The sequence below is a fragment of the Lolium rigidum genome, chromosome 4 (genome assembly GCF_022539505.1).
Source record: "Lolium rigidum isolate FL_2022 chromosome 4, APGP_CSIRO_Lrig_0.1, whole genome shotgun sequence".
Classification (NCBI taxonomy): domain Eukaryota; kingdom Viridiplantae; phylum Streptophyta; class Magnoliopsida; order Poales; family Poaceae; genus Lolium; species Lolium rigidum.
The window spans coordinates 250,137,464-250,150,485 of record NC_061511.1 but is presented as its reverse complement, the minus strand read 5'-3'; the positions used below and the strand labels follow the sequence as shown (position 1 = coordinate 250,150,485).

The 13,022-nt window shown below is 43.9% G+C and overlaps 1 protein-coding gene and 1 long non-coding RNA gene across 2 annotated transcripts; both read right to left on the bottom strand.

The window, feature by feature from the left end:
* Window positions 1-810: 810 nt before the first annotated feature.
* Window positions 811-6,290, bottom strand: LOC124650206 (uncharacterized protein At4g28440-like). Its single transcript, XM_047189762.1, has 2 exons — window positions 5,965-6,290; window positions 811-1,154 (listed from the first exon to the last, which is right to left on the bottom strand). The coding sequence occupies exons 1-2, from the start codon at window positions 6,215-6,217 to the stop codon at window positions 970-972; spliced, it is 438 nt and encodes a 145-aa protein (XP_047045718.1). The 5' UTR covers window positions 6,218-6,290; the 3' UTR covers window positions 811-969.
* Window positions 6,291-8,695: 2,405 nt separating this feature from the next.
* On the bottom strand, window positions 8,696-10,796 carry LOC124650204. The gene is made up of 3 exons (XR_006986904.1): window positions 10,710-10,796; window positions 10,555-10,606; window positions 8,696-8,796 (listed from the first exon to the last, which is right to left on the bottom strand). It is a non-coding gene; the product is annotated as an uncharacterized LOC124650204 (long non-coding RNA).
* Window positions 10,797-13,022: the final 2,226 nt, after the last annotated feature.

Here is a 13,022-nt window from a genome sequence, read left to right as displayed (position 1 = left end):
CTATGAATCGAAAGCTTATAGCAAATAACTTAATGACGAGATCTTATGCTACGCTTAATTGGGTGTGTCCATTACATCATTCATATAATGATATAACCTTGTTATTAATAACATCCAATGTTCATGATTATGAAACTAATCATCCATTAATCAACAAGCTAGTTTAAGAGGCATACTAGGGACTTCTTGTTGTCTACATATCACACATGTACTAATGTTTCGGTTAATACAATTCTAGCATGATATATAAACATTTATCATAAACATAAAGATATAAATAATAACCACTTTATTATTGCCTCTAGGGCATATCTCCTTCAGATCCTCGTCATGCATGTCCGATGACGAGGACGACGACGGCGTCGCAGGCGAGCATGGAGCTCTGCCGCGGCCACGACCACGAGCTCGGCCTCCGCATCTACCAGCCATGGCGTCGACTCTTGGAATGGTGGCGGCTAGGGTTGGGAAGGGAGGCGCTAGGGTTTGTGTGTGAGAGGGACAATGAGAGGCTGCCCTTTTATAGGCCGAAGGAAGGCGGGAGAGCTGTGGCGATGGTTAGGTTAAAATTCAATGTGCCACCGACGGGTCGGCCCCGCCGCTCACTGCCTCGCTTTTTGGTGTGAACGGGCTCGAGACGCCGGACACCGTATCGGGCCGCGCCGAACAAAAAGCAGCTTTGGGGAGTGCGACTGAAAACGTTTTTTTTTTGTCCGGCGCGTCTCAAATCCCTTTGAGGGACGGTTTTGGGGACGCGACTGAAGATGTTCTTAATGCCAATAATACAATGAGCCATAGGGGCCACAATAAAACTAGCTACTATCCCTTTTTTCATGGATGCACAAATGGATTTCGTGTAAATCTCGCTGGCCAAAAATTCTAACACCAGCAGCAAACAGATAAACATAGAAATTCTTCCTGAAGTTCGACATGCTTTCTTATGGACGCAAAAGAAAACAGTTAGACCGACCACTAAGCCACGTTAACCAGCTCGTACTCTACTAGTGACATGTTATTGTCCTCTTTCACGGTGAAACTAGCAGGCTCGGTAACCTCAACACGCCCCCACTTGTCGACGGCAAGCCTCATCGACCCCTTGAACATATCAATTCTTGCATTCCTCAAGAGGACCGTAGTGCCTGGCTTCAGTAAGTCAACTGTAAAAATAACAGACAGTATCATCAGGTTACAGCCGCATACACAGAAATACAGACTGCATTCATGCAAATGAAGATTTGCGTGAAATATTTGAACCCAAAAAAAAGGAAAAAGACATGCAAAGGTGGATAGCAGAAAACATGACAACCATCACAGAACAAACAAGAACTTATCATGTAGATGAATCCAAGAGCTAGAGACATACCAAACAATGGCTTCTAAATGGAAAAAACAAGGTGCTGTATGAGGTACTTCCTAGTTGGGTAAACATACAATGGAGAATCAAACTCAAATACAGCATACCACTGAAAATCTTGTACAGCTTTATCAGACAAGATTATCTAAAACATTAGAACCATTCAAGAATAGAAGTGCTTGTCAGGTTTACTAAATAATACAATTATTATGCTTTGAACAATGTGTAGGGAAGGATGAAAACTAAGAAAGCACTACATCAAAAAGAAATAAGAACAACCTTCACGAGTGGAAAAGTGCCAACCAAAAGGGAAGGTTGATATCTACAACACACAAGGATAGAAATGAACTGGCTTGGCAGCATTGTAAGAACTATAATTAAGGATGGGCAAAATTGCCTCCGCACCACTACTATCTAATATAAGAACAAAATATTCAAGGTTGCCAAAACACCACTGATTTTAGCTTTCAACTCACTTTTGTTAGTCAAAAGGATGTGTACAGTTCAACATTTTTGAAATGGAAAAATATCCCTCCATACTAGGTCTGGCCCAACCTATTCAACCAGGCAATGTCCTGCTCCTACCTCAAATTGGCATATACCCCTTTTTTCATGTATCTGTCACACAATCTGGAGCACCTGCTCTTCAGAGTCCTTGACTCTTGTGACACAACCTACTTATCTTGAACTGCAAGGAAGTTTAGAGTAGATGCCATCGGCATGCTATGTGAATGGCCGAGGAGGACAGAATGTTATTGCCATGATGGCGATGCACATTGGGCAAGGGCGTCCTGGTGACCTGCCGCTGCTTGATAGGTCTATCTATTTAGCATTTCATCAACAAGTTTTCGTGTGGTCAGAGAATTGGTCTCCAAGGCATTAACTAGATTAATTGTTACGTGTTGTTCTTAATGAGAACAATCCAGACCATTTGAGTCTTTTGCTCAACATGTTAGCTGTTCTTAGCTGATAGTGATATTTTGGGTCGGAAGAAGTGATATTTTGGCAACATCTGATGTCTGTGTTATATTTGGAAGTAGCCAGAAAAGTGGAGGCAGCTATGTGATTTCCTCTTTAAGATAAGGTGATCTATGGGGATACAAGTATACAACATATGATCACTGACTTGCACTTTGAAACAAAATAGTACTCCCTCCTTGCCACAATGTAGTGCATATAAGATTTTCAAAAAGTCAAACGATATTAACTTTGACCAAGTTTTTTTGACAAAATTATCTACATATACGATACCAAATGTATACCACATGAAAATTCGCATCATGAGGAATCTAATGGTATTGATTTGGTATTCTAGATGTTGATATTTTTTCCTACATACCTGGTCAAACTTAATGTTATTTGATTTTTAAAATTCTTATATGCACTACATTTTGGCAAGGAGGGAGTATTTTAGGCATATTTCCAATTTGAGGTAATCTATACCTAATAATAAAGGAGCTAAGGTTTCTGCCAAAATTTTCGTCCAACATTTGTTCGGACCGTTTTGCCCTCCCACGAAGTTGCATATTGCGCACAATGCCATTATACCCGTTCGGTACCGGTTCGTTATGTTTTTTCTCCTTCGTTCTGCTCATCCCTTCGTACCGACCGAAGCACATGAGGAGGCGCGGTGCCCGCTGACGAGGCCGAGCCTCAGAGGCGAACGTGGTCGACACGTTCGACGCGAGCCGGAAGAGAGGCGGGTCTGGGACGAGCGGCGGCTGTTCAGACGTCTGTACTTCTTCTTCCTTAGTTTGCTTGTCCTACTCCACCACATCCCACACCCACACCAACAAACGATAAAAAGTCAAAGCTCGCGCGATTGGCCTGCCTCCTATCTCCGTATTGTTGCGCCTCCAGCACTCGGGAAAGGTTGGATCCGACGGAACTCACCTGCCCGTGTCCGTGGAGAAGGGGACATAGGCCAGTATGAGAGGGGGGGGGGGGGGCGTGAGCTCGCCCCACGCGCGGCCGCTCCTGGCGGCGAGAGCCGCCGTCGAGCACCAGCAAGGGGATGTAGCAAGGGACTTGAGGGTGCTCCATTGGAGGGGATGGGAACGACCAGCGGAAGAGAAGGTGGCTGAACAGGGGCGGATAGTATCAGTTTATCTTGATCGGTCTGGGATTGTGCCTTCTCTTATGGGCCGCGAGACGGGTAAATAGCCTTTCTATGGATTGAACTCAAGACCGCCCAGGGCCACGGGAGATACGGTGCAGTTGATTGACTAAAATAGTCCCACCTCGCTCCTTTGTAATGTATCCTACCTGTTCATATACGTTCCACAGTTCCGTAGAAACAAGCAGCAATACAATGGGAAAGAGCCACGTCTAGATCCTTGACATACAAGGTAGACCTGCACGCTGCCGGTTGTGGAATTATAAAAGGAAAGAAGGATTAAGGTTGCATGTCTCGCACATTGAGAAGGGAGGGATTGTTGGCTGTTAAGTAAAACGTGCCTTGCATCATGCACAATCAAAAGGAAGATGACGGATGACGGATGAACTGCAAGCTGTTCGTCTCTTAATACTGTCTGCCACACACGGACGGATCGTGATCAAATGCCTGCGCCTGCGACCATCCTGGAAGGAGTCCCTCTCAATACCCATCTCCGCCTCGGTTCAGGCCCCCTATTCGTGCCTGGCCGGCCCGATAACGGTTTCCGTTAAAAAAAACTGACTGTCAAATTAAAACTTTCTTTGTAGCTAAAGTAATCCTGAACCAGCTCACGGGTCTGCCTTATATCTATAGGTTTGTATGCATTTCCTCGTTCTTTATATGCGGTCATCTTACAAACTTTATAATTTAGACAGAAGTGATGCAATTTAGTTTATTCTTGCATATTGATAAAGAATTTTTTTGTTTTCTATTTTTGAAGTGAACATATTTCGCTCATCCGCAGCAACGCGCGGGCATTGTCCTAGTATTACAAAATAGGGGAGATACATGGACACTTTTGAAACCTTCAAAGCCAGCCACATAGCCTTCTAGGCCTGGCGACAACCTCACACCTAGCCTGTTAACCGTACTCTTCCTAATCAGCTACTCCCTTCGTTCCCTTTTAACTGACTCTGATTTAGTACACAGTCAGTTAAAAAGGAACGGGGGGAGTAGGTGCTAGGTTGCCGCTGAACTAACACCCAGTGCTTGGGAACATTGGCTGTGTGAATTACCTAATGTTAGCTACCATGGTCTATACCTGGACACTGCGAAGGCTGGGAGGGCCAAACACCCAGGGCGGCGGGGCGGGAAGGCTAGCCACCATGTTGAGGCATGGCAAGATGCAGCTTGGTTGGGCTATATATAGTAATAGGCAACAGCTCAGGGAAATACTCCACCGCCCGAGAAATCTATTCATCAAATGGAATGAAATCTGATTTTAACTAAAGTTAGACCACAGAACAATGGGGGCAAATTAAGAAAGTGCAGGGTATTTTATGAGGATGCTCGATGTTTCCAGTGAAAAATATCCATAGCCAAGCAGGCACATGTGTGATTTGTTCTCGGATCCTAGCCAGCCTAGGAAGCAGCTACCTCTGGAACAAAATACGATTTAGACCAGGACTGCATATTTCAAATTTGAGGTGATATTACAGAATATGGCGAAACATGGATAACTTGGGAAACTTAAAAAGCAGACAAATAGCACTAGACCTGGCAACATCTTCACAGCTAGCTCGTTAATCGTAGTCTGCCTAATCAGCTAAGAGCTAGGCTGCTGGCGAACTAGCGCCCAGTGCCTTGGTGAACATTGAGTGTGTGACTTTCCTAATGTTAGCTGCCATGGTCTATAGGTGGATATCCCAAAGGCTGGAAGGGCCAATCACCCATCTCCAGGGCAGGAAGACTAGTCATCATGTTGCTTGGCGTGGCCAAAACATGGCTAGGTTCGGCACCCTGTACCACCACCAGGAAGATAGCAACCCAGGCCAGAGGCAGAGAAGCAGTATGGCTTCAGGACTTGCAGTGTGAAGTGGCGAGGCCAGAAGCCAAGTAGATATATGATTGGCAACAGGCCAGGGCAATACTCCACCTTCCGAGAACTCTATTTATCAAATGAAATGAAATGTGATTCTAACTAAAATTGGAACACAGAACAATGGGGAGCAAATTAGGAAATTGCAGGGTCTTTTATGAGAATGCCCAATGTTGCCAGTGACAAATATCCATAGCCAAGCGAGCACATGTGTGATTGATCTCCGATCCTAGCCAAGGTACCGCTGGAACGTTTTGCTCTCACTTTCGTTGCATCTAATCATGTTATTTTACTAAACTGACCACTCCTTGTTGAACTGCAGAAACCAGAAGATGGTGTGCTAGCGGCAGCCTGCAGTGGTTATTAACCTGGTAAACAAGCTGGACGGTTGCAGCTGAAAACGCATATTGCGGTAACCTAATTAACATGCGACTTTCCATATGTCATTTAAAAAAAGGCATGTGCAATTGTGCAAATAACATTTGTAAAATTCCGAGTGCATTTTTTTGATTAAGAAAGGCCATATGAATCCGATTCCGCATTATAAATCTCGCACACATATTAAAAAAATCTGCATTATAAACCTCGCCCACAACCAAACAAAATAACAGTATGAATACAGGTCGAAACGACAATCACCTTGGTCGTTGCGGGCGGTGAAGACGATGACCCCTGTCTCGTCACCGACGATGCACTCCGCAATGCGCACCTGGCGGGAGGCAGCGGGCCCGCCGCCTGCGGCGCGTGCGCGGGGGGCGATGGGTTTGGCGCTGACGACCTTGACGGTGAGGGTGTGTCCGACGGTGCCCGGGCCGAGCTGGTCGACCTTGACGAATACGGGCTTCCTCAGCACCGGCTTCTCGCCGCCCTTCGCCGCCGCCACCGTCGCCATGGCCGCTGGCTGGATTCGGAGTGGTGCGGGAGGTAGTTGTGGAAACCCTAAAGTCGTGGGATGGGATTGCGGTTCGCGGGGAGGTGTGGAGAAGGGAGAACAAAGTACAGTCTGGGCAGTTGCAATGGGCTTCGGCCCAATTCTCCAAACGGGCAAATACAAATACAGGAACCATATGGGCCGTTCGTCGGGCCTCAAACGTACCAATTCACCAAGCTCAACTTCTCTCGACTCGGCGCATCGGGACTTCGGGAGAAACCTTCGGCGCGGCGCGGCGCGACATGGACGGCTTGGGCAGGACGCAGGCGTTGTGCTTCGTCATAGCCACCGGCAACTGGGCCGCGGCGGTGTACCGCTCCGCCGGCGACCCGTGCGCCGTGGCCGTGCTCGTCGGGCACTACCTCGTGACGCTCCTCGCCGTCTACTGCCTCCACGCCGTCCGCCGCGTGCCGCCCGGCCGCGGGAGGCGCCGGCTCCAGGCAGGAGGGGCGGTGCTCACCTCGATCCTGATCTCCATGTCCGCCGGCAAGCTCGCCGCCGGCTTCTCGTCCATCATGCTCCCTTGGGCGGCCGCCTTCGTCTGGGCTGCGGCTGCTGGCCCCGTGGCCCTGCTGCTCTGGGGAGCGTTCTGCCGCCCGCAAGCTGTTTGACGAAATGTTTCGGAGAAATAGGGACAGGAATTGCATAGTACTTTTCTGGGATTTGGTACGATATCTCGTTTTAGCCTTCCGAGTGTGCTTGGACTTTGTCTATCCCGTCTTTCTGGAATGATGATTACCATGGCCTGTGTATAGCGGACAACTCAATGCTGATATTAGTTCAAATTTGCTGCAACTTGGCTGTCTTGATCCTACCTTCTAGAAACAAGATCCTAGTATGTATTGGGCGTGTTTGCATGCTTTCCAACAAATTTTCTCACCAGTGACTGAAAAAATATACAGTACTTCTTTTTCCAGTGATTAACTCGGTAATCACTTCAATCTTCTTCTGGCCAAAACTTGGGTCACATGTTGTATAGACAGCACGGTTTAATGATAGAACCTTATGACTCAGACGTAAGGGGATGAGCACATCCCTATTCTCTCATGTAACCATAGTTATAGGCTTATAGCACAGAGATCAACTCAATCCTACACCTAGCTATACAAGTAAGAACTTCTTCTTGGCTTGTTCCATTCTGAACTTCTTCATAATCTATTCTTGGAAAGAATTCCGACTTAATGTTTATTGAACGTATCAGACTACCTTGATGTTCCTTTTAATGTTTCAATATTCAACTTCATCCATAGAATATTTACTAGTTTATATAATCACAAGCACCACCTGCAACATTCATTATACTAGTGGTTGGGGCGCCCCATTGGGCGCCTCTTAGCCGGTCAGGGGCAACCCAATCTGAATATTGTGATCTCAACTAACACAAACTTATAGTAAAATATAGTCACTTGGATAAATGAAACATGAGGTCATAAAAATACTTGTAATTGCATTTATATAGGATCCAAGATTACATCAGAGCACGGATACATGCATCTCGCATACTTGTAAGAAGGTAGTCCCACCGATGTGGAATATAATACATTACAAATGGTAGATCCACACAATCATACAATCTAACAAATACTAGGGAATTTGACCAATGCATGGTTCGATCCTTAGCTCAATATCTGTAAACCAAAAAAACAGTGGGCAAACTAACCTCGGTGAGAACCTCGACGATACATACCTAATTTGTTTTTACATGCCCTAGAAAAATAATCGATTTTGTAGCAAAAAGGAATATACAGTACGTTGTCCATAAAGCAAGTGACCTTGGTTCTTTGCTTCGAATGTGATTTTTGAATTGATTGAAGAGCTTAACCCTGCACGTGCACAACAAAAGAACCAATATAACAGTAAATTTTAAAAGGGATATCTAAAGAAGTGGCATGCTTCAAATTATTCAGGCACCGTTCCTTACATGGACTTTGAGTTCCTACAGAGTTCTTATAGAGCTCATGTCTCCAAATCTCATCAACCTGGCAAAACCTGTAAATCGACCAACATGAAAGATGTAAATCTTATAAATTAACCAACAGAAGCAACAATTTCCTCTCTCCAAAGAAGTGCATTAACAATCTACAATTCAGAGATCAGGTGAAAATAATACACCCATTCAATACTATAATAAGCGGAAATATCACCGAGCACTCAAGCAGGACAAGATGGGGAGATATGGTACTTACTCACATGGCACATTTTCCACAAGGTGTTCCTCCTGTATGCCCTCACCAATGGCCACCCTATGTGCTGGAACCAATTAACCATTTGTTAGCTTAAATATCTCATGCTTTGCAGGTAATTGCAGTGTACTGCATAGATGCTTCAGCGTGTGTCGGTGGCTGCTTGGCAGCGGTGGTGTCCTGATTGTAGTCCACGGCAGTTGGCCTAGTCCTCGAGGCCTGCTTGCTCCAGCTTATTTTCCAGTATGTAGTTTGCCTCGCTCCGACTGTCGTCCAGCATGTATGCCAACCATCATCCATAACCAAGGTGTGAGTGGTACCATCCAATCACACTTTCCAACCTTCCAGCCTATCCAACTGAAGAATGAATGCAAGTTTATTATATCGATTACTTAGCATTAACAACAAAATCACAAGTAAATATCTAGTCACATATCTCAGTGGAAGCATTCTACAAATGATCAATCGCCAATGTAACGTTTATTTAGATCCATGGTTTCCAATAATATATTAAATAGGTAAAACTGCACAATCATATATGTATACTGTATCTATAGATTCAACAATATAGGCAAACAGAGATTGAATTCAGAGAAAGATATACATAAATTTGATGGAGACAGGAAATACGAAGTATGGAACCAGTGGGCATTGTGAGGAACTCACCCTGCTTGTGAGAAACTCATATTCATGAACAATATGAAAAAATGATACACAAAATGCTAATTTATGTAGAACATGAATCATTGTACCTATAATCCTACACAAAATGCTACGACACCAGTAGTTAATTCACACTGCTTGTGAGAAACTCATATTCATGAAGAACCACTATATTGCTGATCTGCAGAATAACCACTTCTATATTCAACTATATATGTAACTTGAGAAGAGAAAACGCTAGCGATATTTAGTACGTAATCTTAGCACTCAAAAAACTAATAATCCAAAATAAATTAGAACACATGTACAACGTCTAGGACCCAGACTATAGCGACCGGTAAGATCTCAGCTTACATTGTCAAGTGCATATATCTGCCGGTATAAGTTTTCAGTCATTCAAGATACAAGAAAACCAAAATGGAGCTACAATTTGGTGCACAAATAAAATGGTAACCAGGCTAAGCGTCCAACTTGAGCCATACAACACGATGGAGCAAAATTGTAGCTACAAGTAGGCCATGAGAAACCCGCAGCCTGGAACAACTCAAGCTGCCAAAAAAGATATTTGCCCAAGAAGTCTACTGGATTTTTTTGAAAGGCATCTTTAGATAATAAGACCCTCCAGCTGTTGTAGCCATGGTCAACACTATTGCAGACTGGCTGAACCACAGGGAACCGAAGAAACTACCCCAACCAAAGGATCAACATAATCTCGTAAAAAGGATCACCATATAAGATAAAATGAAGTATCATTTCCGAAACAACAATTTTGATTCATATGCCCATGATTCTAACCAACAACACGATATTTACCTAACCATTCGAACCATTCTGTATGCATAGATCGCTTCTAACCATCAGTAGCACTCAAGAGTAGGACTACCAAACAAGCCAATTATCTCAAGCAGAGGAAAAGATGGTGCTTAACTGACACGGAATGCATCAACCTTGAATTTCTTTCTATGATAAATGACAAGTGGAAATAGAGGAAAATCCCGCACAAAGGAAACTATGGGTTATGGGCAAACACGAACATACCGGTACCACACAAGAATATGATGGTTCAAGAAATTAAGAGCAATTATAGGAACAATGATAACTACATGAAGCATATTTCAATAAGCCAGAAACATGATGGTGATGCATAATGCCATCGACTGATTGTTACAACCAATTAAAACCAAATAAATGATGAGCACCTCACCCATCAAGCATAACCATGGCCAGAAGTAATAGCATACTAATGGTAATCATAGCAAGTGCTTATTTTCAGGGGAAGAAACTCACTTTGAAATCACGGGATAATTTTGGTTTTAGCTTCTGTGAACAATGCCAACACCTTCATGCACAACCAATACACTAATATCTAAACAGAGTGCGCCATGGATATAATATCGTAAGTTGGTGACATATACATACGAAATTTAACATCATCTGGAAATGAGACCTAACCTGCCAAAGTTTTGTCGTAAACTTGTGAAGCCATTCTTTCTCTAGCACATACCTATAAAGTGGGAGTTTAAGTTACCACATTATTCATTATTCAACTAACAAAGGGAATAGTTATAGAAGTATTAGTGAATACATGCCTGATGGAAGTTGCTTACAGGTCATGACCAAGCATTTCAAAATACACAAATGATCTTGCCGTGAAAAAACCTCTATACAATGGGGTGTTGTTGAGCAGGATCCAGTTTGTCATCTTCAACCCAGATAACTAAATGCTATATAGGATACTGTACCATGCCCAATAAGAGCTCCATGATAGCCTGTTGAATGAAGGCACACTGTTTATTATAACAATAACCTGTAGCTTGAGCAAAATAAATGCTAGATCTGCTGATTCAGATAGTATTATGTAATTTGACCTTGCTGAATAGTTGACTCAGACAAGAAAAAATATCTCTGAAAATAAGAAAATAAACACATGACATAATTTTACCTGCAATGATGCCTCCTTCTCTGATTTTTCTTTCTCCTTATTCTTTGACTTCGCCGTAACTGCATCATAGTTCATTGTAATTGTTAGAAATTATGCCTTGTGTTCAAAATAATGTCTGATAAGTTTCTGAACTCTTAATGCGGGCATTAAGATCTGACGTTGGTGAGCAAGGGTGAATTTGTATTGCTTATAATGTCAAAAACATTTTTCTTAGCTAGTAACTTCCATGAACTGCAGTACGTTTAAAATTTGATGCACCTTCAGAAGCCACCAACGGCAAGTTCATGGGCACCGAAGAAGATTTATTCCCTTCAGCAAAAGTACTTTCTTGAAGCAAGAAATATTAACTTTAACCTATATATGTAGAGGAGTCACTATTACTTTGGTCTGAACCAAATTAAACTGGAACTAAAACAGTGAGAGAAGACAAAACAAAGTGCATAACAAAATAAGTTGAACTGGCAGGCCTGATTGTCATGTAGATCTTCTCAACCTTTTCTAGAAATTAACTTCAGTTAGCTGTATTTCATAGTTAATGAGGAAAAACAGCAAAGAACTGAAAGGAGGGCAGAAATCTACCTTGTTTTCATGGGTTGGAGCTGCAGTGGGCCGATCAAGTAGATGGACCAGCAGCAACTGCCGAAGCAGTGGTTGGAGCAGCGGCGCGGGTCATGGGATGGAGCATGTTCTCTCCGCTGGTCATTCTCTAGGTTCGGTCGCGTCCTTCTTCCCTGTTCAAGAAAAAGCTATGAGGGGAGAAGGAGCAGGGAGAGGTCACCAGTGGGAGGAGACGGACGGCGTTGGCCGATTCCCGGTCACCGGCGCCGGAGGAGACGACCAAGAGAGGGCGACGCTAGGGTTTGAGTAGCTGGAGAGAGGGAGAGGAGAGAGTGCCTACATGTCCGGCCGCCATCGCCGTCGATGTCGAGCCCTCTAGAGCTCCGTCCGCCAATGACCATGGCGGGCGTAGCACCTCCCGCATCAGACCGCCGCCACATCTAGGGTTTCTTCGCGGGGTGAGACGCCATGTATTGGAGAGACTCCGATTCGCCGGTATCCTGGAGAGGCTTGGTGAGAACGCATGGAAGAGGAGCGCACGGGGAGCCGCCGCCGCAAAAAATTGTGACGCGAGAGGGTAGGGTTTCAGAGGATGCGTGGGTAGTGTGAGAGAAACAAGAGCAACGCGTATTCCGCCAGACGGGGCCCACCTTTCGCCAGACGGCGGAGACGAAGCGAGGCCCCGGTCGACGCGCGCCAATTGACTATCGTGGAGCGCCCAGGCATAGGGCAAACAACCACGCACTTGCTTGTTCTCAATGTCATCTACATATAAGAATGTTTGATAAGCTTCCACTCGAATATGTCAGCCATATATAAGATCAGGAAAACACACTTAGCTTCTACTCAAAATATGCTAGTGACATATGAGATAAGGAAAACTCAATTAGCTCCCACTCAAATCGTGTCATCTTCATTTAATGATTAAGAAAATCTACTTAACTCCCACTTCAAAATGTATCATCTACACATAATATTAGGAAGACTATTTAGCTCCCATTCAGTTTCTTGCAAATGCAGGCCTTCTCAATATCTTGGAAAATCCCAAAATCCTTTGATCATCCATCAAATCGAGAATTCCGGCTATGATACACCAACATTCATATGATTGAAAAATCTTGCTTGTTGTACTAATTACAACTCTTCTTTAATTCAGATATTGTAGGAGATGCAGTTTTTCGACAGACTTTCATCAATTCACAAAATGTAGTAATTGCTAGTTAAAAAACCCTAATGACTCAAGCATCACTACACATTGTAGTCAACCTTTTGACTTTGTCAAAACATCCTTTATGACAAATCGAGCTTTATGTCTTTCGTGAAGTTTCTGATCTTCCTGAGGAAGATCAAGTAACATCCTTACTTAATAAGATCAAGTAGTATCAAAATACCTTATAATCTTAAATCACTACAAGAAAAG